Source organism: Aotus nancymaae, unplaced genomic scaffold (assembly GCF_030222135.1).
Source record: "Aotus nancymaae isolate 86718 unplaced genomic scaffold, 86718_ANA_hifiasm-v0.15.2.pri h1tg000021l, whole genome shotgun sequence".
Classification (NCBI taxonomy): domain Eukaryota; kingdom Metazoa; phylum Chordata; class Mammalia; order Primates; family Aotidae; genus Aotus; species Aotus nancymaae.
The window spans coordinates 27,035,317-27,058,578 of NW_026988433.1; the positions used below are offsets into that span (position 1 = coordinate 27,035,317).

At 45.1% G+C, this 23,262-nt stretch overlaps 1 protein-coding gene across 1 annotated transcript in view; it reads left to right on the plus strand.

The window, feature by feature from the left end:
- The window catches only part of NUAK1 (NUAK family kinase 1), a 75,183-nt gene that overhangs the window by 40,297 nt on the left and 11,624 nt on the right, over positions 1-23,262 (plus strand). The window contains exons 3-4 of the mRNA XM_012469183.3: positions 11,559-11,710; positions 14,829-14,894. Of these exons, the coding sequence (XP_012324606.2) occupies positions 11,559-11,710; positions 14,829-14,894 (218 nt within the window). The remainder of the gene's footprint in view (positions 1-11,558; positions 11,711-14,828; positions 14,895-23,262) is intronic.

Sequence of the window (23,262 nt, forward strand, 5' to 3'; positions counted from 1 at the left end):
AAAACAAATGAAATAGACAAACACTTCCTTTGATAAGCATTTGAATCTCATGCCCCGACCCTGTGAGCCTTAAGCCTGCTGACCACAAGAAGATAAGTTATAATAAGCCTGTATTATCAAACATTCTCTGAATTCCCACCATGAAGACACTTTGGATGAGTGCACTATCAGTTAAAACTCCTCTCATCTTCCTAGAGACATGGCACCACAATGTGCTTTTGTAAGCTACCTGTGCTTCCTGAGATTTGGATAGGTCTTTCTGGGAGGGGATATCACTCCTGGCGAAAATCACTGCTCTAAAAATCCAGAGAAGCAGAAGAGAAATCAAGAGACGGGGCTCCTCGTTATATACTGCACCACTCCCCCAAGCTGCCGCCCTGACCCCCAGCTTGTGGCCGGGGCAGTGGGGCTTGTATAAGACATTTTTGCAAAACCCAGCAGAGGTCCTGGAATCAGAAAATGTTGCTGCTCCATCCTGTGCCCCTGGAAAAATCATTTCTTGAGAATGGCATGACCTGGTAAACAGCAGTTCTCAAAGGGCAGTCCAGGACCAGCAGCAACAGCATCAGCTGGAGTCTGCCCCAGACCTGCTGAATTGGAAACTCCAGGGGTGGGTTTTAGCACCAGAGGAATCATGACTCCTCCAGGCAGCTCCGATGCACACCCAAATTTAACAACCCCACTGTACTAGAAAAACTCCTCCTTAGAAGGTTAGAAACAAAACCTCCCAAATAATTGATTCGTATTTCCTTAGAAACAAAAGCAGGGCTGTATTTCTAGCATCAGTTATTTGGAAATACCTATAGGCCGTTTATGTTTCTCTTCTCAGACACGACTGTGCTAATCCAGGGTTCTCAGGCAGGAAGATTTGCAGGCAGGTCCTGATTTAGGTTCTTTTGAAGGCAGGGAATGGCTGAATTGATCTAAGAAGATCAGTGGTCCTTAGCATTACCCACTGTTCTCAGTCGTTCATTTGCTTATTTAGCCATTGAATCATTCATGTGTTTTACAATTTATTGAGCACTTTTATTCCAGGTACTGTTCTATTAGCACTTTTGTTTCAGGAACCATTCATTAAAGTAATAGTGAAAACTGCAATTACTTTTGCACCAGCCTAATAGTAGGGCATGAATATGATTTGTCATCCATGGAGGATTAGATTTGAATGAGCCAGTTGCACTGCCAGTTACTGCTGTGTGACCCTGGGCTAGTGACTAAGCTCTCTGTGGCTCAGTTTCCCTGTCTATAAAATGGGGCCAGTAGCTAGCTACTTTATAGATAATGTAGGATTAAATGAGCTAATGAATAAAATTGCTAAGCACAGTGCCAGGGCCACACTCGAGAAATGGAATTGATTATTCCTGATGTGATGTCTAGGGATCAGTGAGATGTTCTTTCTGGCCGGAGTAGAAACTTCTGTTGGGAGGTTGGAGAAGAGAAGATTGAGGCCAGCTTGCCTATCAGCGATTCTGAATGATGGATGCACATTAAAATCTCATGAGGAGTTTGTAAAAAATGCTGATGCCTGGGTCTCATCCCCAAAGATTCCAGTTTAATTGACAAGGCTGAGAAATACAGGCTTAATCCTGCAACAAAGAGGAAAGGAGCCTGCTCTAGAAACTTGTCTTGGTCTGATCATTTATCATCAGTGAATTCCAGGGAAGAACGTGTGTCTGGCAGCAGTCACCAGTGAGCCGTGAGCGATACCTTTGGGCTTGGGTTTACTTAGTTAGCTGTTGGGTTGCTGCCCTCATCAGAGACTCGGAGCCCCATGAAACAGTTTGTTGTACTTGGCAAAGCAGTGTATTATGCTTGTGTTTACTCTTCTGAACCCACGGCAAATTGTTGAGCATTTTAACACACTCCCTCTGCCGCTAGATTCACAAGTTTCACATGAAGTCCCTGCAGACTGGATCCAAATTGAGGACTCACCCCTGTTCGCAACACAGCACCGGAGAGTTCTCTTCACTTGTAATCATGTGAACGAGATCTTCAGCTGTGAGCCTGTCCAGCCACATTTCTAATGAGTTTCCTATTAAGTTAGCTATTTGACCTTCAAGTTATTATTTTCATTGTTTTTTTTTTGATTACACCCAAGTCATTTTTCTAGAGGTTGGAGATCAGAAGCAAAACAACTACACACTAACGCTACTCCCAGGCTGTCCTGCCTCTCCCTCCTGGGTTTCCTGGAATTCAGTATTTTCTAGTGCCTTAAATACTACTACTTATACTTGACACTAATTTTTAAAGGAAAAAAAACCTCCATTGCCTTTAGTATGGAGTCTTTCGGAATGAACTGGGATAGCTTCCTTAATTTGCACAGGCAGTCATCAGCATGCATTTGGGAAGGCTCACAGAACACAGAAAGGGGCCTCCACAATGGCCATGTACAACAGCGGGGATTTGGATATTGAAAGGGGGGTCAGATTAGATGGTCTGTAACTTTTAACCTGTGGAATCTGGGATTTTTTTTTTTTTGACTTGAGGAATTAGTGCTCCCCATCATGACTTCTGACAGCAGGTGTGGCTGGTAGGTATGACTCAGAGAGTGACACCCATGCTTGGAATAGTCCTGGGGACCAAAGAATGGAAGAGAGCTAGGCTTGCCTTCACCTCAGCCTTAACTGGGGGCCACTCAAGTCCTTTGAGGTCTTTGAGTGTTCGTTCACTATTTCCACTGTTCTCCCACTTCCAACCCGTCACACATACCCCAAGGGCATGAATGTAGCCTTGGGTGTGGATTCTGCCAGTGCACACCCATAATTCTGGATTTGGTCTTCCTTTGTTTCCCTTTGCTACTGAATAGGAACTGCTAACACTTCTGCATACACTTGCTGCCTTGTGCTGTGATAATACTCACAATGTGACCTAAGGTAGAGGCTTTGCTTTAGCAGAGGACGATCCTGTGGGACAGAAAGGCTAAGTAACTTGCCAAGGACACCCAGCTGGGAAGTGGCTGGAGCCAGAGGTGTGATGACCATGGGCCTGGCCGTTCCACACTGGTGAGGTGGTGAGGGTGAGATGAGCCCCTGAACCAAAGCCCTCTGCTGGGATTCTAGGGGTGGAAGACTAAGGCTGTCTTCACAGAAGGATTTCTACCCCCATCACTGCCAGAACTGGGAGCATGTTTTTTTCAGAAGTTCATGGCATCAAGTACAAGAGCCCTTGCTTCTGCCTGGGGTAGTTGTGAGAGGTTCTGATCAATTGCCAGGGCTTTCTCACATTCAGGATTGTGTGAATGTGTTTTTGTGTGTGTATGAGAGAGAGAGAGTGTGTGTGTGTGTGTTGTGTATGACACAAAGGCTGAGACAGAGCAATGGAATCATCAGGGAGGTTGTGAAGTGTGTGGGTGATGTGGAGTGTGTATCATGAGCCTGTGGTGATGGCTGATAGAGCCCATTGCCACCTTAGGGCCCTGCTTGGTTTCTAGAAATGCTCCCCAGGGATGGCTGTGGAAGGAGGGTGGAGCCCGATGGCTCGTCCGGCGTGCTGTTGTCAAGTCTCCTCTCCCACACAACTCCTCACTCTATCCTGGTCATGTCCCCTGCCTTCCTAGGATTGGATATTGGGCCCCCAATGTCACTATTAATCCTAGCAGGTACGGATGTGTCTTGGCAAGGCTTCCGCATACCCACTTGTGCAGGTGGCTTTACACTTTCTTAACCATTTCTCCTGCCTTCCATGGAGTCCACTGCTGGCAGTGGGTGGCCTCGTTGGCTATGGTTCTCTTCGAGCATGCCAGCCAACATCCAAAAAGAGTTTTGGTTCAAGAAAAGACAGTGAGTGAACCAAAAAGCCTTTTGTTGTGCAAACCAGGAACCACACTGAATCAACTTGGACCGATTTATTGACAGTCAGGGAGATGCCAGTTTAAATTTCTCATCCTCACTGCCCTGGGCTTTCAGATTTAAGAGATCAGAGGACCATTTAATGAAGCCATGAGCCCACAAGGTGTTTGAAATTGAGTTCTAGGGAGGAAAGTTTTGAAGAATGAATCTGTATTGACTAAATGACTCCATTGGTTTATAGACAGTTCTTTCAAAGAAAAGATCACTTCATTTTTGAAGTGAAAAATAAGCTACTTTCTGTGAGGATTGTACTGACCTTTAATAAAAGAGCACCCTTGAGAAGTGGGAAGGTACTTCAGTCTGAGATTTTGGGAAAGTGACAAAAGTGCTGCTGCCTAGGGAGGCAATGCTGTGGAAGGAATGGCAGCACCCTGGATGTCACGTAGGAGACGGAGCTGATAGAAGGCAAAGGTGTGGAGAGAATTCTCACGGGGCTACTCCTAGGCCCTAGGCCTTTTTTATTAAAACCAAAATATGGACTGGGTACCGGGGCTCATGCCTGTAATCCCTGCACTTTGGGAGGCCGAGGTGAGCGGATGGCTTGAGTTCAGAAGTTTGAGGCCAGCCTGGGCAACATAGCGAAACCCTGTCTCTAACAAAAAAAAAAAAAAACAAAAAAACAAATCACAAAGATTAGCCAGGAGTGGTGGCACATGCCTATAGCCCCAGCTACTTGGGAGGCTGAGGCAGTAGGATCAATCACTTAAGCCTGGGAGGCAGAGGTTGCAGTGAGTCAAGATCATGCCACTGCACTCCCTCCTGTGTGAGAGTAATACCCTATCACAACAAACAAACAAACAAACAAACAAACAACTCAGCAAATGACACTTCCTCCCTGGAGGTTACAGAAAGAAATCTTCCCTTTTTAAAATTGGTCCTCAACCTCTCCACTTTCAAGATCTCTTTCTTCCTAAATGGCCCGGTGTACTTGGCTCTCACGTGGCCAGTGGAAGCTTAAAATCCCAGGATCTCCTCTCTCCTCAGCGTTTCCCTCAGGCCAGAGCCCTGTTTTTATAATACACATTTTCTCAAGTTCTACAAGTTGTGTTATTAACCTCGAGAGCTGCAGGAGGCAATCGCTGGGAGCTTTGTCATTAGCCTGTTGTGAAAGCTGGATGATCAGAGCGCAGAACGGGACTGTCAAACCGAACATCTGATGAAATTCAGGATTAATGTGGAGAAGTAGCTGTTGCTATAGCAACCAATCCCTGCTCTCCTTTGAAATGGAAAATAAACAGCAAACAAGAAAAATAATTCAAGTCGGTGTCTGGGAAGAAGGAAGGCTTGCCTGTGGAACAGTCGAAGAAAAAGGAGAGTTCGGGTATTCTAGGATATGTTGAAACAATGGTGAAATCATCTCAAAGGCAAAACCCAAGTCATTTTGGGTGGTTCAGTTCCATGCCTGCTTTCTCTAGAAATATTTTCAAGTTCCTTCTGGTTGACCTCACTGATCTTTCTATCTGATTGTCCAGGTACTTGAAGTCTCTACCATACAGGTTAGCTCTTGAATTATTTTATGAGTACTGGTCATTTCCCACTCAAAAGCAACTCCTTAGGGGTAAGGACTGTGCCTTCTTCTCTTTTGTATTCCCTTTAACACGTAGCAAAATGCTCAGATAAATGCCTCAAATAGGCTGATAATAAAGCTATTTCAGAAAAATCAGTGAAGTTGGCTCCGTTTAATGAAGGAGAACCTTTATTGCATATAATGCGAAAAGCAGAAATGGATGATGGAGAAAGGTGGTGGAGAGTTGCGGCAAGTACACGCACTTTTGAGTTGCACAAATTTGCTAGCCAATCTTACTGGGTATCTACTCAACAAAAATGCGTCCAGATATGCATCAAAAGACATGCACAAGGATGTCCACAGCAATACTGTTCATAACAGCCCTCGACTGGAAACAGCCCAAATGCCTATCAACAGTAGAATGGATAAATAAACTGTGATACGTTCATATAATGGAGTACTCTAGAGCAATGAGAATGAACAGTCTATGACTTTGGCTCTCATGTGGCCAGTGGATGCTTTGAGCATTGAGCAATGTAGATTATTCTCACAAACAGTCTGTTGAATTCATCACAGAAGAAGGTATACTACATGATTCCATTTTTTAAAACTTCAAAACTCATCTATGATTTTGATTCATATTCCTCATATTTATAATATTGGTGTATCTGTATATTTGAGGAGATGATTAATAACAGAAAGAGGACATGGCAGGGCTACTTGCACGGGGCTAGCAGTGCTGTTTCTTGATGTGAGTGCTGGTGCCTTATTTATTTATTTATTAGAGATGAGGTCTCTGTGTTGACCAGGCTGGTCTCAAACTCTTGACCTCAAGCGATCCTCCCACCTTGACCTCTGAAAATGCTGGGATTACAGGTGTGAGCCACTGTGCTCAGCCCTGGTTCCCTATTTATAAAGCAGGGATAACATGCATCCCTATTGCATAAGATTGTTGTGAGGAATAAACGTCTTAATCCGTGACATGTAGTAACTGTTCAATAAATGTTAACTATTTTTATTACAAGCTTTCTAGGGAAGGAGAGATCCCTGTCTGGGAAGTCTCCTGGAAAAATCGAGACCCAAACAGTTGCGTAGGTCCAGGATCCCAAATGCTATCCTGTGCCTTGCTCCTGTCTCTATATTGTTCTCGGCAGTGTTTGGTTGCCTGTCTGACTCACCTGCAGCTCCTTCTGGGCCTTCAAGGTCTTGTGTTTTATTCATCACCCTTTTCTTTCTTTCTCTCCTGCTATTCCCAGGCCCTGCCAGCTGCTGGTGGTTCTGTTTCTGGCCTGTTCCCTTCCTCATGCTGACCCTTCTACCTGGCCTGCCTTTCCTCCCCCTCCAAACCGGGAAAAGTCTTCTTTCGGTATCCCCCAATGCCACCTGCATAGTAGGTGCTTTCTGCTGTGCTAAAATCCAGGCTCTGCACCACATGGCCGTGGCTCCAGTACTGTGGGCTGACTCAGGCTGAGCTAAGTTTCTATTCAGGGATTTAATTTTCCTGGTAGGCCTGGCATGTCAAGGGCCATGGTTTTCCTTACCATTCTGGAGCCACCAGGCTTCTGGGTAAAACTGTCTGGCCAAGAGACACAGGTTTTCATTTTTCAGAAAGGAAACCCTTCCCAACTGGTGGAAAATAAGCTTTTGCTTAGTGACTAATAACATAAACACAGACAAGATTTCTGGGCTTATAAATAACCAGTTGTAAAAGTGCCCAAGGGAAGCAGCCCTTTTTTTGCTAGAAGAATGGCCAAGAGTATTCCTGTCACCTTGAGCATGGGCAAAGGAGCACTGGGCCGAGGGCGCAAAAGCTGCTCTTTCTTCAGTATTAATTCCCAAGGCCTTGCTGTTATACGTTATAAATCCTGGACTATTCTGGAAAAATAACACCTGATCTCTTTGGTCCTTTCCTGCTCGAAAATGCTGTGATTCTGCGGCAGCCACAACATGTTTTAAAGAGTGATGCCAGCAGGGAGAGGAAAGTCTTAGGGTTTTGTTTTGCCTGAGCTGCCTAAGTAGCAGATGAAGTAATTATGAGAACAGCTTCCATTTGTTGAGCACTGGCAGACGCACTGTGCTGAGGGCGATAGACCTGTGAGGTTATTACTAGTCTCATTGGAGTGATGAGGAGACCGAGGGTCAGAGGGATTCATATGTATGAATAGTAATGGAGCGGCTGAGAGCTTGGGGGCAGCAAGCAGTCAGACTGCTGGGCCCAGTGCTGGCTGTGCCTTGTGCTCTCTGTAGTTATGGGAATTATATTCACCTTGTCCCCAGGTATTCTCATCTATAAAACAAGGATCCTCATAGTACCAATTCCATATGATGTAATTCATGCAGAATGCTTATTAGCATGGTGTCTGCACATAGTAAGCCTACAGCAAATTTCACTGTTACTAAGAAAGGCTTCAGGAAGCTTCATCTGTAACATGCCTGGCCTCCTTGATGAAACACTGATGCTTGAAGTCTAGAAATCTTGTTTGCTCTCAATTAATTTAAAGTGACAGGGCCTTGACCCTGAGACTTGGGCTGCTCCCTATGGGGAATGAGGGGATGGTGTCCCAGAGCCAGGCCTGGCTGCTTGGACAGTTCTCTGATCAGGCGGCTCATTGGCCCTGCCCGAGAGAGTGAGGGTCCGGTTTTATCCCTTGGATATAATCTCATTCATCCAGTGTTTTCCACACTGGCTCCATATGAGTTCTTCTGGATGCCAACAGGAGGATTGAAATGGCCCAATCAACTCGCAGAACTCCGAGTTAAGGAAACCAGGCTCTCAGAGGAAAATCAAGTATCAACGTTTGACTTGTGTTTGACCATGGAATCCTTTCTTTCTTCAGGATATCTTGCAGAACGATTACTCCATGGAATATGCATTTGGAGCTATTTCTTGACCCCTCCAAATGCAGTCAGCAGGGAGGCAAGTGTGAAAGGCTGGCCAGCAGTAAGGATGGGGATAAGGGGTGAAGGGGTGTCCTTGGAGGTGAGGCAGGTGGATAGAGCTGGGATATATTTTACTTTATTTTTATTTATTTATTTATTTTTTGAGACAGAGTCTTGCTCAGTGGCCCAGGCTGGAGTGCAGTGGTGTGATCTCAGCTCACTGCAACCTCCGCCTCCTGAGTTTAAGCTATTCTCCTGCCTCAGCCTCCCCAGTAACTGAGATTACAGGTGCCCGCCACCACACCCAGCGAATTTTTTGTATTTTTGGTACAGGTGGGGTTTCACCATGTTGGCCCGTCTGGTAACTTCTGGCCTCAAATGATCCACCAGCCTTAGCTTCTCAAAGTGCTGGGATTTCAGACATGAGCCACCGTGCCCGGCCAGACTCAGGATATATTGTAGAGAAAGGATCAGTAGGACTTACTGATGGAAGCTTTTTAGTAAACTATTTGGTGTATTGGGCTGTAATTGAACTGAATTGTGTATATGTCTCCTTGATACCAAGTCAGCCAGTTGGAGAGGGAAGAATCCAGCCACTGAAACAGCCCTTCTGTCTGTGTGAGGCAAGTTGCCCACACCTTCCAACAGTCACTGAAGGGCCAGAGGCTTTGGCCTCTTTAATGATGCACCAGACTCTTTGGGGTGTGAGGCTTCTTGTTTATTTACCTGTCAAAGTACTTTCCATCTTCCTACATCCTCCTTTTTAAAATTAGAAAATCCGCTGCCCTCTCCAGGGCCGATTCATTCTTTCGTTTTTGGGGCCTGAGCCATGCATCCCGAGGCAGTCAGGATGTTTCCAGTTTCCAGAGTTTATTGTTAATGAAAAGTGCACAACAGGCTGAAATCTCTGGCAGGAGCCAAAGCTGCAGGGTACACTGAGGCCAGCAGACGCTGGAGCAGCCAATTTTATCTGGATGTTCTCTCCTCCTCCTCCTCCCTACCCTCCTCCTTCTCCTTTCATTTTATCAGGGAGGTTTGGCTGGACTGGAAGGAGCCAAAAAGGAACTGGGGGGGTCTGAGCTTCTAGCAGCCAGTGACAAGGTGTGGGAGGACTGGGGACCCAGGCCTGGGGTAGGTTCCACTGGATGTGTGTCTGCCTTGGTGCTAGGCTCTGGGATGAAATAATATTGATAGCAACAATAATCGCTAACGTTCTTTTTTTTTTGAGACGGAGTCTTGCTGTGTCTCCAGGCTGGAGTGTGGTGGCGTGATCTTGGCTCACTGCAACCTCCGCCTCCCAGGTTCAAGTGATTCTCCTTCCTCAGCCGCCCGAGTAGCTGGGATTACAGGCGCCCACCATCACGCCCAGCAAATTTTTGTATTTTTAGTAGAGACAGGCTTTCACCATGTTGGCCAGGATGGTCTCGACTCTTGATCTCATGATCCACCCTCCTCAGCCTCCCAAAGTGCTGGGATTACAGGCGTGAGCCACTGTGCCCGGCCCCAGCAGTTCTAAGTACTTGCTAATATTATTCATGTTTTATAGTTTACTGAACTGAGGCCCAGAGAGAGCAAGGAACATCCCTAGAATCACACAGCCCTTAAGGGGCATATCCAGGGATCCTACTTAGGAGTATCTGATTCCAAAACTATTGTTTTTTTTTTCTTTTCTCTGTCAGTCTAGGCAGAGGACATGGATATGTAAACCAGGAAATAAACCTACACAGTGTGTGTGTGCTATGAGGCAAGTATTGACTAGTGCAGTAAGAGGGAGAAGCGGGGCGTTGTGGAAACCACGTCTGAGCACAGTCTTGGCTAGTGAATGAGAGTGCTGGGCATAGGGGGCCTGATGGAAATGGGAGAAAAGTAGATGAGATCGAGGAAGGTAGGCAGGGGACCCTCATGGAGGGTATTGGGTACCCTACAAAGCTTTTTGTGCCATATCCCTTAGGAGCGATGATGGATTTCAAAATAAATATCACTTATTTTGTCTTTGCTCAAATGACATCTTATGTAAAAGCCCAAAGTATGAAACAGGTGGCAATGGAGTGGCTTTGGACAGCCTGTCATTCATGGCCACCCCTCTCCCTGCCTCATGCATGGACCCCTGGCCATCTGCCTGGAACGCTGAGTTTGAACATCACTGCTGGAGAGCATCAGAGTTGGGGAGAGAGAAGCATTTACAAGCATTTAAGAAGACTGTTTCCTTGGTGATGTGGAGGTTGAGTGAGAAGGGGCTGGACCTGGTGGCAGGGAACCCGCTGGAGATGATAGCAACAGCAGCAGCCCTGACAAACAGCAGGCTGTGGCATTACAGTTCCCCATCCATGCTGGGGCCAGAGCCCTGTGGATTCCAGCCAGCTCTTTGGGAGGCCGTCTGGTCTAGTGGTTCTGCACTTGATCTTTGAAGCCAAACTGCCTGATTGCAGACTGTGCCAGTTTCTTAACCTCTCTCAGCCTCAGTGTCTTCATGTTTCAAATGGTAAAATTACAGATATTTCCCTGATCATTTGTTGTTAAGGTTTAAATGAGTCAGTACATGTGAGGTACTTAAAACCTTACACACAAGCTTGGTGCCTAGTAAGTGCTATATTATTATTGAGTATTGATGTTCAAAAATGCAATTGTATAGTTTGAGTTTACTCATTTAATAAATATTACCTGAGCTCCTAATATGTTACTATGTGCCAAATACTGTCCTGGGTGTTGAGGATACACCAGTGAGTGAAATAGGACAACCTCCTTTTACATTCGACTGGGGGAGACAGAATAAATACATGGAATGGAGGTGTAGTAGGGCTGAGAAGGGCCCATGTGATCATGCATGACTTGGTGGGCCACATTAGCAGCTGTGGGTTTTGTTTGCCTGCGATGGGAAGATGTAAAGAGATGACAAGATTGAGCACCCGTTTTGGGATCAGAGTGGCTCTGTCAGGGCTGGGTACCTGGTCTATATCCAATGGTTAATAAATTATTAGTCATGTTTGTTGTTACCCATTATCCTGTCTACAGGAGAGCCGTTCTGGGAGAGGGTTGTGGATATGATCTTGACAAGGAAAGTGGGGTCCTCAGAGAAGAGAACCACATCTCCCTTAGCGTGACAAAGGCATGTCCAGGAACAATGGCGTGACACACACCATTGCCCACCTGGTGGGACAGCGTGCCCAGTGCCTCGTGATGCTGAATTGGCTCATTTGTGTTCTGACCGGTCAGTGGGTCCTCTGCTTGGCGACGTCTCCGTTGTCCTCTCTCTCATTCTCTGTAGCATAAGTGAGCTTGTTGGCTAAACAGGGTGTTTGTGTATTGCTGTTTTCCCTCTGCAGTGTTTGAGAACAAAGATAAGATTGTGATCATCATGGAATATGCAAGCAAAGGGGAGCTGTATGATTACATCAGTGAGCGGCGGCGCCTCAGTGAGAGGGAGACCCGGCACTTCTTCCGGCAGATCGTCTCGGCCGTGCACTATTGTCATAAGGTACGGTTGTGCCTGGCCCGCTGCTTTAGGCATATGTTTTATGGCACTATATGATGTTTTTCCTATTATAAAAGTGGTATCTGTTCATGGTAGTGTGTATGGAGAATTTATAAACTAGAAAGAAGAAAATCACCGTCACCCACAATTCTGGAATCCAGGGCTAACCCATTTTTTACATTTTTGCTTGCTTGTTTCCTTTCAGTCTTCTTCCTCCTCCTCCTCACATTTATTTTTATGTCAACTTTTAATTTTGAATAATTTTAGATTTACAGAGAAGTTTCAAAGGTAGTACAGAGAGTTCCTATGCCTCACTCAGTTTACCCTAATATTAACATCTTACATTTCTGTGGTACGTTTGTCAAAATGGAGACACCAATGACTTTTTTCTGTTCCAGCATCCAATCTATGGTACCATACCGGATTCATTTTTACATTATTTGTGTCATGATTTTTTACTTAATATGTTAATCTAAATATTTTTCTGTATTATTAACAATTCTCTGTAATTCTTCATTGTTGGACATTGAGGCTGTTTCTAATTTCTGGTTATTACAAATAGTGATCAGTATCTTTATATATGAATATTTTCCTCTCCTGTGAATAATTTACTTAGGAGAGATTCCAGAAGTGGAATTACTGGGAGCAATGTTCTTGAAACCTCTCTACACTCTGGGTACCTTTTCTTGCATAGGTTACCTACATACACATACATCTTATTGCAGTGCACCTCAACAGGATGTGCTCCGAAGATAGCCACAGCCAGGCTCATGCCTATAATCCAAGCTAGTTGGGAGGCTGAGGTGGGAGGATTGCTTGAGCCCAGGAATTCAAGACCAGCCAGGGCGACACAGCAAGATCCATCTTTAAAAAAATTTTTAGGCCGGGCACAGTGTCTCACGCCTGTAATCCCAGCACTTTGGGAGGCTGAGGTGGGCAGATCACTGAGGTCAGGAGTTAGAAACCAGCCTGCCAACATGGCGAAACCCCGTCTCTACTAAAAATACAAAAATTAGCTGGGTGCATTGGTGGGCACCTGTAATCCCAGCTACTCGGGAGGCTGAGGCAGGAGAATTGCTTGAACCCAGGAGGCAGAGGTTGCAGTGAGCTGAGATCATGCCATTCCACTCCAGCCTGGGTGACAGAGCAAGACGCTGTCTCAAAAAAAAAAAAAAAAAAAAAAAAATTAAAGTATCCAGGCATGAGGCTGCACACCTGTTGTCCCAGCTGTTTTGGAGGCTGAGGCAGGAGGTTCCCTTGAGCATAGCAGTTTAGGGCTATAGTGAGCTATAGTGCTGCCACGGCTCTCCAGCCTGGGTGATGAAGTGAGACTCCATCTCCAAAATAATAATAATAATATTATTATTAATAATAATAAAGCCACAGTAGAGCCACTCTTGGTTTCTGGAAAAGGAATGAAGTACACAGATAATTATAAGCCATGTTTCAGCCATTATTCTTATTAATCATTTTGGCCATGATTTTCATCTCATTCAGACTTTCTCCAGATCTGTCACACCCTGAACAGTCATTTACTTTGAGGTTAATGTGACTTGAGTCCAATAGGGCATCCAAAACAGAGTCAACTTCTTCATACAAGTGATCGCAACATGGGGCCTCGTGGTTTGTTAAATATTGTGTTTCATTGAGAGTGACTCTGTAAGTAATTAGAAGACAGCTACTCAAATCTAAAGCCCTTAACACATGTGAACATTAGTTGACCTCTCTCTGTTGACTCAAAAGGTGCTTATGATTTGAATTGTATAATATTTTGTATTTCATCATCAGGTATCATTGTAAATCACCATAGAGATGGTGTTTTCGTTATCTGAAGTGTGTGAACACTTGGATTCTGTATGAATGAGGCTTTATTAGACTCATTCCATCTTATTATGAAAACCAGGAATACAGCAATGTATAAACTGCTTCTGATACTTAAAGCTAAACAGAATCAGGTACCTTGTAGTCCGCATCTTTCTTCCAGAAGATTTGGTTTTGTTCATTTCTGCATTCAGAAGACCTTCTTGTAGGCTTGAATTAGAAAAAGAGTAGTAGAAATACATGTTTTCATCTTCCCTCTGGGCAGTGCTTTTGGAGATATTAAGAATGGTCAAATGAAAAGGAAAATAAGAAAGAACGAGCTGTAAATATGCCTGTTGGTTTGCTCAAAAGAGCAGCTTCGATTGTGGATGTCCTTTATGCTGAATGCTGTTCAGAATCATTCAAGGCCCCCGCTACTTGTCCACTCAGCCTGAAATAGCCAGTTCTTTCAGGCCCACTGCTCTTCCCATGCCCATCCATCCCCTATAAAGATAATCAGGTCTTAAAAAAGAATTGAGAAGGCTAGAGGTTACTGCTATGTAGACCGACAGCCTATTGGTTGATGACTGCTTTTCGTATTTCAGCTGGCTGGCTGCTGGTCATTGAAGTTCAGCCTCCAGCCTTGCCAGGGTTTGCCTGAATGGAAAGGTCAGACAGGATGGCAGCCACCTGCTTTGGTCAGGCCAGTGGTCACGGTTTCACTGGTCTGCTCTCACGCTCCACCTTTCACCCAGCACTGAATCCAGCTGAGTAGAAAGCAGTCTTCTCTCCAGGCTGCTTAGGAAATGTTATCCTCAGGACAGATCAGGTTGGGTTGAAATAGATTGGCCCATTTGTCTTTCCAGCATTGGGTAGGCAGGCAGGCACACAGACAGACAGGGAAGGCCTGTGAGCCCCACACTCTGAGTCCCCGGCAGAGAAATCTGCTTCTTCCCTGGGAATCCCATCCCAGACAGACATTGTTTGCCACTGCCTGGGATTATGTTGCTTTCACACAGTGGAATTACATTCCGACAAAGAATCCCCCTGCTGTTTTACAGGCTCTGGGGGAGAACAGATTCCAGTCATTTTTCCCTTAACCACACAGCAAGTGACTAATGCTCTCCTGTCGCTGGTCGGTTGCTGGCGGGTGAACGTCAAGACAGGGAGAGCAGCCTGAAGGATGGAGGCAAAGACCACCGGGCTGGCGCGTTTCTTTAATCTGTCAGACATTTCCCTTTGCACACCCTCCTCTTTCCTTTTTCTCTCTTGTTCTCATCCCAGCCGCTCCCATTCAATTCCCTCTGTCTTCTCATTTCAGAACGGTGTGGTCCACCGGGACTTGAAGCTGGAAAATATACTGCTCGATGACAACTGCAATATTAAGGTAAAGCTCTTGCCTCGTTGATTGATACGCAGAGCCTGGGCCTTGCAGCCTTGTCGAGGCTTAACCCGCTCCAAGCCGCAGCCTGGAAATAAGGCAGCTACTTCCTACCCTGGCAGGCCGTGGGGAAGAGTCTCTTTGCTTGAGCTCTAAGTCCAGTTCAAACAATTAAATTCAACAAGCAGTTATTGATCTCCTGTGATACACTGAACGTTGTTCTTCCTCCCTGGATGAAATGAGATGACTAGGATACAGTGCCTGTCCTCAGGAAGCTCATAGTCTAAAATCATCACCATAGCAATTTCATATGTATTTCATATTTTTGCCTGATATCACTTAAATTCAATCTTTACAACAACTCTGCAAGGGAGGCACTGTTATTTACATCATTGCCCACATAGGGAAACCGAGGCACAGAATAACTCCGTAATTTGCCCGAGGTAATCCAGTGGTGAGGAGTGGAGTTGGGATTTGAACCCATGTCTGTCTGATTCACGAGCCCAAATTCAAGTCACTTTGCTTGATTTGCTAGCAGGACCCTAAATTATTTTAGAGTTGGAACGCTTTTCCTGGCCACTTCTTTGTCACTCTCCACGCTGCCTCTTACTTCTCCCTCTCCACCTTCCCACCCCTGAAACCAGCCATGGCCCTGGGAAGCTGACCGAAATGGGGATGGCGCTTGCTGTTGGGAAATAGCAAGTGCTGGAGTTTGCTCACACGGAGAGTATTATTGCTGGCTGCTGCTGGAGCTGGAGAAAGCTCTCCTGGCCTACAGGGTTCAAGTGCCTCCCAGGGAGCCCTCTGAATGTCCTTTTGACTACGTCTACAAAATAAGCAAATACAGTTTCAAAATAAACGGAGCTCGCCGCATGGGTTTCATTATGAAATGGCCTTAGTACTCCCAGCACCAGCAGGAGCCCTCCAATTGGCCGCTGGTGACGTTAGTGGCTTATCCCAGGTCCCTGGACAAAGCATGGGAATGACTTTTTGTTGTTGCTGCTATCAGTGGAGGAGCGTGTGATGAGACTTGTTTCCTTGCTTGGAAGGATGGAGTTGCTCTGGTGTTGAGATTCTGGGTACAGATCATGGCGGCAGCCATTAGTCACCATCATCCTTTGAGAGACCCCTGGAAGCCATGACCCAGTGACCTCTTGCTCTGGTTGACTATAGTTATTTGTAGTTAATATAATAAGGAGGAAATAGTTGGTCAAAGCAGTTCTGCATAGGAATAGGAAGTGGAATCTCAGCATCTATTTCTGGCAAAGTGGTTGGATTATTCTAGAAGGAGCACTGGTTGTAGAGTTAGGAAATTCTGGGCTGTGTGGCTTACTCGCTTCTTGACACTGGGAAAACCACTTAACCCTGTTTCCTCAACTGTAAAATGGGGTAGCAGTACTACCCACAGGCCTGCTTAAAGTACTGAATGACACTTAGAGTACTCTCTGTGTTTAGTTTTGTAAACTGCTAAGCACTTGTGTGCAAATGAGTCAAAGTTAAAAGCGGTGGCTTTGGAGTTAGATATTACAGCACTGCCCCTTAGTAATGGGAGTATTTGGGTAAGTTTCTTGATGATTTAGGCTTTAGTTTCCTCATCTGTCAAGTAGGGATGCCAGTTCCTGTCTCTGGAGAGTATTGTTTATTTGTTCATTGTTTTTCCAGTGAGTATTTTCTGAACAGTTACTGTGTGCAATGCCCTGTGTCCATTCCTGGGGAGTCAATAACAAATGTGAAGATTTTAGACAATGCTACAGTCAAAGCAATTCATACTTAACTGCTACTATACTGGGAGCCTGCTTAAATGGCTGGCCCCTGGAGAGGGAATTGAACTGGAAGTCAGCTGCTCTGAAGGTGCCTAGGTCCTGGGAGTGGTGGTCAGACCATGGCTGAAAAATTGGTCCTGGTTTGAGGGCCACATTTTTCTAAGGGTTTGTGTTAACCTTATTGACTTCCTCTCCAGATTCTTCCTGTCACCTGCCCCCAGAGCTCTCAAAATGAAATGTCATCTTTACAAGGCCTGGAATGTGAGCCTCTTGCCTAGGGATTGGGTTCCATGGTGTAGTGTGACCTCTTGGTCTCATGATGTCTTCCCAGAAGTGATAAGACACATAGCTTTCTATGAAATCATAGAATTCCCTAATGGAGGAGAAAAATGGTTAGAATTTGAAAGCAGTTGTGCAGGGAAACAGTGAGGCAGGAGCCTAGAAGAATGGCTTCATTTGTGTAAGCAAAAGAGCAATCATGTTGGGGCTGACAGTTCCCCTGCACCAAGTTCTTCAACCTAGGGTCCCTGTGCATGATGGAGGGAAAGAGCACACACACCAAACAGTATTAGCAATTCAGGCTTACGCACATACTTTTCCTTAGGAATTTCTAATCCTGGCCTTTCCCAAGGTAAAGCATGGGTGTGCATGCACACACATATCCCAGAGAGAAACCAGATAGTCCCATGATCAATACTTTTAAATTCCTTTCCTCCTTGTTCAAGGAATCCTACTCAGATCTGAGAATCCTAGATCTTCAAAAAACCTTGGGGGTCATTTTCCAACCCCTTGTTTTAGTGATTATGACTCAGAAAGTCTAGATGATAATGTCTGCAATCACACAGTGGATCAGTCTACACTCAATTATTGTCTTTGCTTCCTCAGAGTGTAGACTGGTGCTTGGCACACAGTAGGTACTTCAAAACTGTTTGACTTCGGAATAAAGGAATGACAAGCCAAGATTAGAACTCACGTGTTTGACTTCCAGGCACATTACTTTTCATCATCTCCACCCACTTCCAAGGTTTTAAAAAATGTGATTCAGCTGGTGTTGATTTGTCTTCTGGCTGTATATTCGCAACTCTTCCTGACTCAGCATTTTGCTGAGACATATTTAGAAAGGGCACTTGCTGACAAAGGCAGGCAGACATGGCCACAAGCTGGCCTCTGTGCTCAAGAGAGTCCCTGTCATCCGTGTCTGGACCTGGAAACAGATGAGCCACCAACCAATGGGACATGAGCAGCAAGTTCCTCTCTTGGAGCCCCCTCTGGTGCCTCTCTAAATGTGGATCAGTTGTCCATGTTTCAAGGGTGGAGGACTTTGGCCTAGGAAGCCTGTATAAATGCTACTGGTTTAAACATGTCGCTGCAATGATGGGGAGAGCCATGTAGCTCATTCCTCTCCCCTTCCCTGCCTGATGTTGATTTGCAAAGAGCACATCTGGCATTGGAAATTATTTATCTGGCCACTGCGAGAGGGTGTGGCTTCTAAAAATATTCACACAGTCGGTCAGCAGAAAGAATGAGAGCAATGTGCTGCTTTGGGTTGCATTCCGTACTCTGGAAGCATGTCTACTAAAATAGACACCCAGCACAGCATTAATTTGCAATTAATAAAAAACGAGCCAGATTCACAGCCCACTCTCTGGGAGAATGGAATGCCGACAATTCCCATAGAAGGCTCCTGTAAAAATGTCTTACAATGAGAAGAGGTCCAGGCACCAGGGTCAGCCGACCTCCTCCAAGAGTGCTGGGAATCTGGTGAGCTCCCAGGGCTCAGAGTAGAGGGGCATAGGGGAAATGGCCTGCTGCCCCTTATGACAATAGAAAGGCAGCTGCTGTGGATAAGAAAAGAAGCTTTGAATGGCCAGGGCCGAAATGAGATAGAAACCTCTGAAGCTTAACAAGGCCAAGTAGGGCAGCTCAGAGTCGGCTTCTGGGCTTTGATAATATGAATGTGAGAGCTCTGGGTTCATGCATGAATTAATCAGTTCATGTGTTGTGTGTATATATCCATTCATACCTGCATTCACTCATCCACTCCTGCATTGGAAGTGAACATCTCTTCTGGGCAGTATTTATTTGATCAGAAGTAAGTTCCTACTGTGTACTTGGCCCTGTGCTGAGGATTTAATAGTGAACTAGATGGCCAAATTTCTGTCTTGGAACTCAGGATCTAACAGTTGTTAAATTAGCAGTAATATTGAGCTGTGAGGAGCATACAGCAGTCAGTGAAGAAGAGAAGGTACCTGCTCTAGTGGGCTTAAAATTCCAGTTGGAGACACAGCAATGAACAAGTAAACACATAATGTAATTGGCTGGTAGTGAAGAAAATCCATGAAGGGTGAGAATGAAGAATAGAGTTGCTCTTTTAGCTGGGGTGGTCAGGGAAGGCCCTTGGTATAGGACTTGAATTCCTCTGATCCACCAAGCCGTCTCAGGCTTCTTGACCTTGGCATACGTGGTTCACACTGTCTGGAATGCTCTGCTCATTCCTTTTTGCCTGCTCCTTCTTTGGGGCTCTGCCTGAATGCCTCTTCTTCCACGAAGACTTCCCTGATCCTCCTCCCTTGGCAGGGCCAAATGGCCCTGTGTAATGTGTTGTGGAAGTGCTGAGTGGGAAGTAGTGAGTTTGTCCAGCTGAATGGACCAGAAAGTCTTCATAGAGGAAGAGGGATTGAATTGGGTTTTGAGGGATGGGTAGGAGTTTGATAGTAAGGAACATGATGATGGCTTTTCAAGAGGAAGGAACAGCAAGCACAGGAACACAGCATGGAGACTAGAAAAAGAAAGTAATGCTGACTGAGCCCCTGCTGGAAGCTACAGCCCTATGCCAGACCTTCTGCACCTTATTTCGTTTGGTTCTTAGAATGCCTCCCCAGGGGTGGGTGTGATCACATCCATTTTACAGACAAGGAGGCTCTTGCACATAATAAGTGATGGAACTGGCCATAAACCTATGGCTATTTGACTGCAAAGACCAAACATGTGACTAATTCTACCCTCTACTCTTACTATCCAAATTTGCCCTCTATCTAAAAGTGTATCACATGAGGGCACTGTTTTGGTCCATGCTTTTGTCAGCCTTACCTGTCTGCAGGCAGGCTTGCAGACAGCTGTCCCTGCGAGAGACTCTCCAAGTGCTATTGGTGGCTGATGGCCAGGCTGAGTCGCAGTGGCCAGAGCAGCCATGCGGGGATGCCAGGGCTGTGTGTTGTGAGCTGGCACTGGCTGCTCGTTAGCACCCATGCAAGCTGCTGCTTGGATGCGCCCTCCGTTAAGACCCTTCTCACATTGTTTTGGGTGGGAATTTCTTTTAAGAGAGGCAGTGTGAGCTTAGATCCTCTGAAGATGAAAACCAGCCACACTCACTTCTGCTTCTTGTTCCACTCCCTGCCTTCACTTCCTGGCAACTCAGGAGTGAGGCTGTTGTGGGTGCAGCCACAGCAATCAACTCCAAGGCCGGAAAGGAGCTATAGAGTGTGTCTTCCTGGATGGAATTGCTGTCTTCCCGAAGAATTACGCAGAAAGTGCATTTCCTCGTCAGCCACCTGAGAGCAATAACTCCCCTTTATATAGCACTTTGCAGCCAAGGCAACTCTTCACCAATGTCTCAGGCAAGCCACTTTACCGCCCTGTGCCTCAGTTTTCTTATCTGCAAAATAAAGATAATTTTGGAATTTGCTATCTGAAATCCTCCAGATAAGGTCGTTGTGAGAATTGACCACATTAATAAATGTAGCACTTACAGAACCATGCCTGGCACATAGCAATGCTGCTACTGTTATTTTTATTTTTAGAGACAGGGTCTTGCTCTGTCACATAGACAGGAGTGCAGTGGCACCATCATAGCTTACTGCAGCCTAGAACTCCTGGCCTCCAGCAGTCCTCCTGCCTTAACCTCGAAAATCGCTGGGATTGCAGGCATGAGCCACCACACCTGGCCTATTTTAATTCTTACCTTGTTTAATCTGACTTTGATTTTCACAGCACCGTGTTATTGGTCGTATTGCAATTCCATTTTCCCACAAAGGAATCTGAGACTTAAGAGATGTTAAAGTAGTCATAGCTAACATTTATTGAAGGCCTATTGTGTGCTAGGTAGGCACGGTGTAAGCATATCCATGGGTCAGTTTATTTGGTTTGATACCAGTACTTCCAGGTAGGTGACATTATTATCATCAACCCCATTTTATAGGTGAAGAAATGCAGACTCAGAATGGCTGATATGCAAGTGTGTATTATGCACTGAGGCTCTTGTTAAAATGCAGTTTTAGTGGATCTGGGGCGGGCCCTGAGTGTCTGTTTCTGAAATGTTCCCAGGTGATGCTGATGCTGCTGGTCCGTGGGCCAGATTGGAGTGGTTTGGGATTAACTAAAGTGCCTTGGGTTGGATGTGGCTAAGAGGTGAGGCTGAGATTTGAACTCAAGTATTCAAACCCTGAATCCTTTACTTTTCCCATCCTACGATGCAGCATGTCACTCTGGACATGCCTGTTATGTTATAAACGACTGATAAGATCTCCTGGCCCTTTAGTGGGCAGTGGCTTTAGTACTCTCAGTTCTCTGTTTGCCTTGTCTAGCAAACAGTTGTTAAGTCAACCAAACCATCAGCCTTACCGTAATGGCTGTAATTTATAGAGTCAGCTGGTCCCAGGACTGGCTTTCCAGGAGCTTTACATATATATCCTCTACTCTTGTTACCTATGTGAGGTGGGTTCTAGTCTGAGTCCCGTTTTGCAGATGAGGAACTCCAGTGACTTGGCAGGTCCCACCCATCACCTAGTAACAACACAGCCAAAGTTAGCCCCAGGTTCTCCTGGCCCCAAAACGTCTGATCTGTGGAGTGCCCCATACTTCCTGTTAAACACTGCAGATGACTGCCAGACCATCACTAATTATTAACATTGCCGTCAGCATCCTTTCCTATCAGTTAATGTCAGCAAGGTAACACTTCGTTTTTCACCAGATGAGCTCATTATTAACAGTGTTCTGGGGTTAATCCTTTTATGGTGGTAAAATACATATAACATAAAACTTGCCAGTTTTAGGTATACAGTTCAGTGGCCTTAAGTATACTCGTATTGTTGTGTAAGCATTACCATCATCCATCTAAATGTTTTCACCTTCCGCAGCTGAAACTCTGTCCCCACTAAACAGAAACTCTCCTTACCCCCTCCTCTCAGCCCCTGGAGACCTCCATTCGATTTTCCATCTCTATGAATTCGACTACTCCAGGGAACTCATATACATGGAATCATACCATATGTGTCCTTCTGTGTCTGGCTGATTTCACTTAGCATAATATCTTCAGGGCTCATCCGTGTTGTAGTGAGGGTAATCCTCTTGAAATGTGAATGAATAATCACTTCCTCATGTATCTTTCAAACCCCAATTTTCATGTAGCAGGGAATACCTCTAGAAAGGATTGATAACAATAAAAACTCCAAATATTAATGACCTGAGCCTTGAGTTTCAGGGCTCAAGAATCAAGGCTGAACTGAATGGCGGAGGGCAGGGGCAGAAGATGGTTCTGAATCAGTATGGGGCAGGGGCACAGTCAAAACAACAAGCCAAAATGCCAGCTAGGTACCTTTCTCCAAAGCTTGCTTACTAGTGTGTCAGCAAAATGCTACAGCCCAGTGGCCTCCTTGCTGGAGAGTCATCCTCTCCATTTACAGCTGATGTCCTTTTGGAGGAACTGTACGGCTTGGGAAGACCTGCGCGCTCCTTCATCCACTTGCTGCTGTTCTTTACAACCTTCAGCAAAACTTCTTATGCCCTGGAAGCTTCAGCTGCTTCACTTTTAGAGCCAGGGGCAGGATTAACATCTTTTAGGGCTCTTTCAGGTCAAAGTAGTTCTGACACGTGATTATTTTTGTTTTATGATGTTTAAAATCAATATTTCTCAAATTTCAGTTTTTCATCCTTTTCGAGGATTTTGCCTTTCCGCAGTATCCTCACTGCTATTTTACTTAATATTTTTGTTGAGTTCATTTCACTTTTTAAAGTTCTATTTGAGAAAGAAGCCCTAAATAATTACCTTAAATGGAAAACCAGTATCACTTACGATGAATAGAAGATAAGCTCAAAGCTAAGCATAATGGAAACCAAATAGCATTATGAATTCCAGCTTAATGTTGGTTGCTGCTGCAGGCTGGCCCTGAAGCCTGTTCTCTTTGATAAATACTAAAGAGATACTGAAGACATGCTAGTGCCCAACTGAGACCTTCTCCTTGGCTTAATCCAGAGAACTGAAGGAGAATCCAGACAGGAATAAATTTTTTATTTTATAATTCAAAGTTATTTGATTATTATTTGGCATCTAAAATATCTCTATTTCTTTACTGTCAAGAGTCCCTGGCATTGGAATAAACTCTGCTTCTAGTATAATGAAGGTAATTAACTCTCTGGATTTCAAGTTGGAAAGCAAATATTTATTGAGTTCCAACTCTGGGCCAATTATTGTTGTAAGCACTTTACATACTTTATGTCATTTAATCTTCACCATGACACAGTAGGGATAGATACTCTTCCTAACACTATTTTACAGATGAGAAAACCGAAGCTTCAGAGAGGTTTCATAGCCAGTGGCCATTTCCCCTCTTATC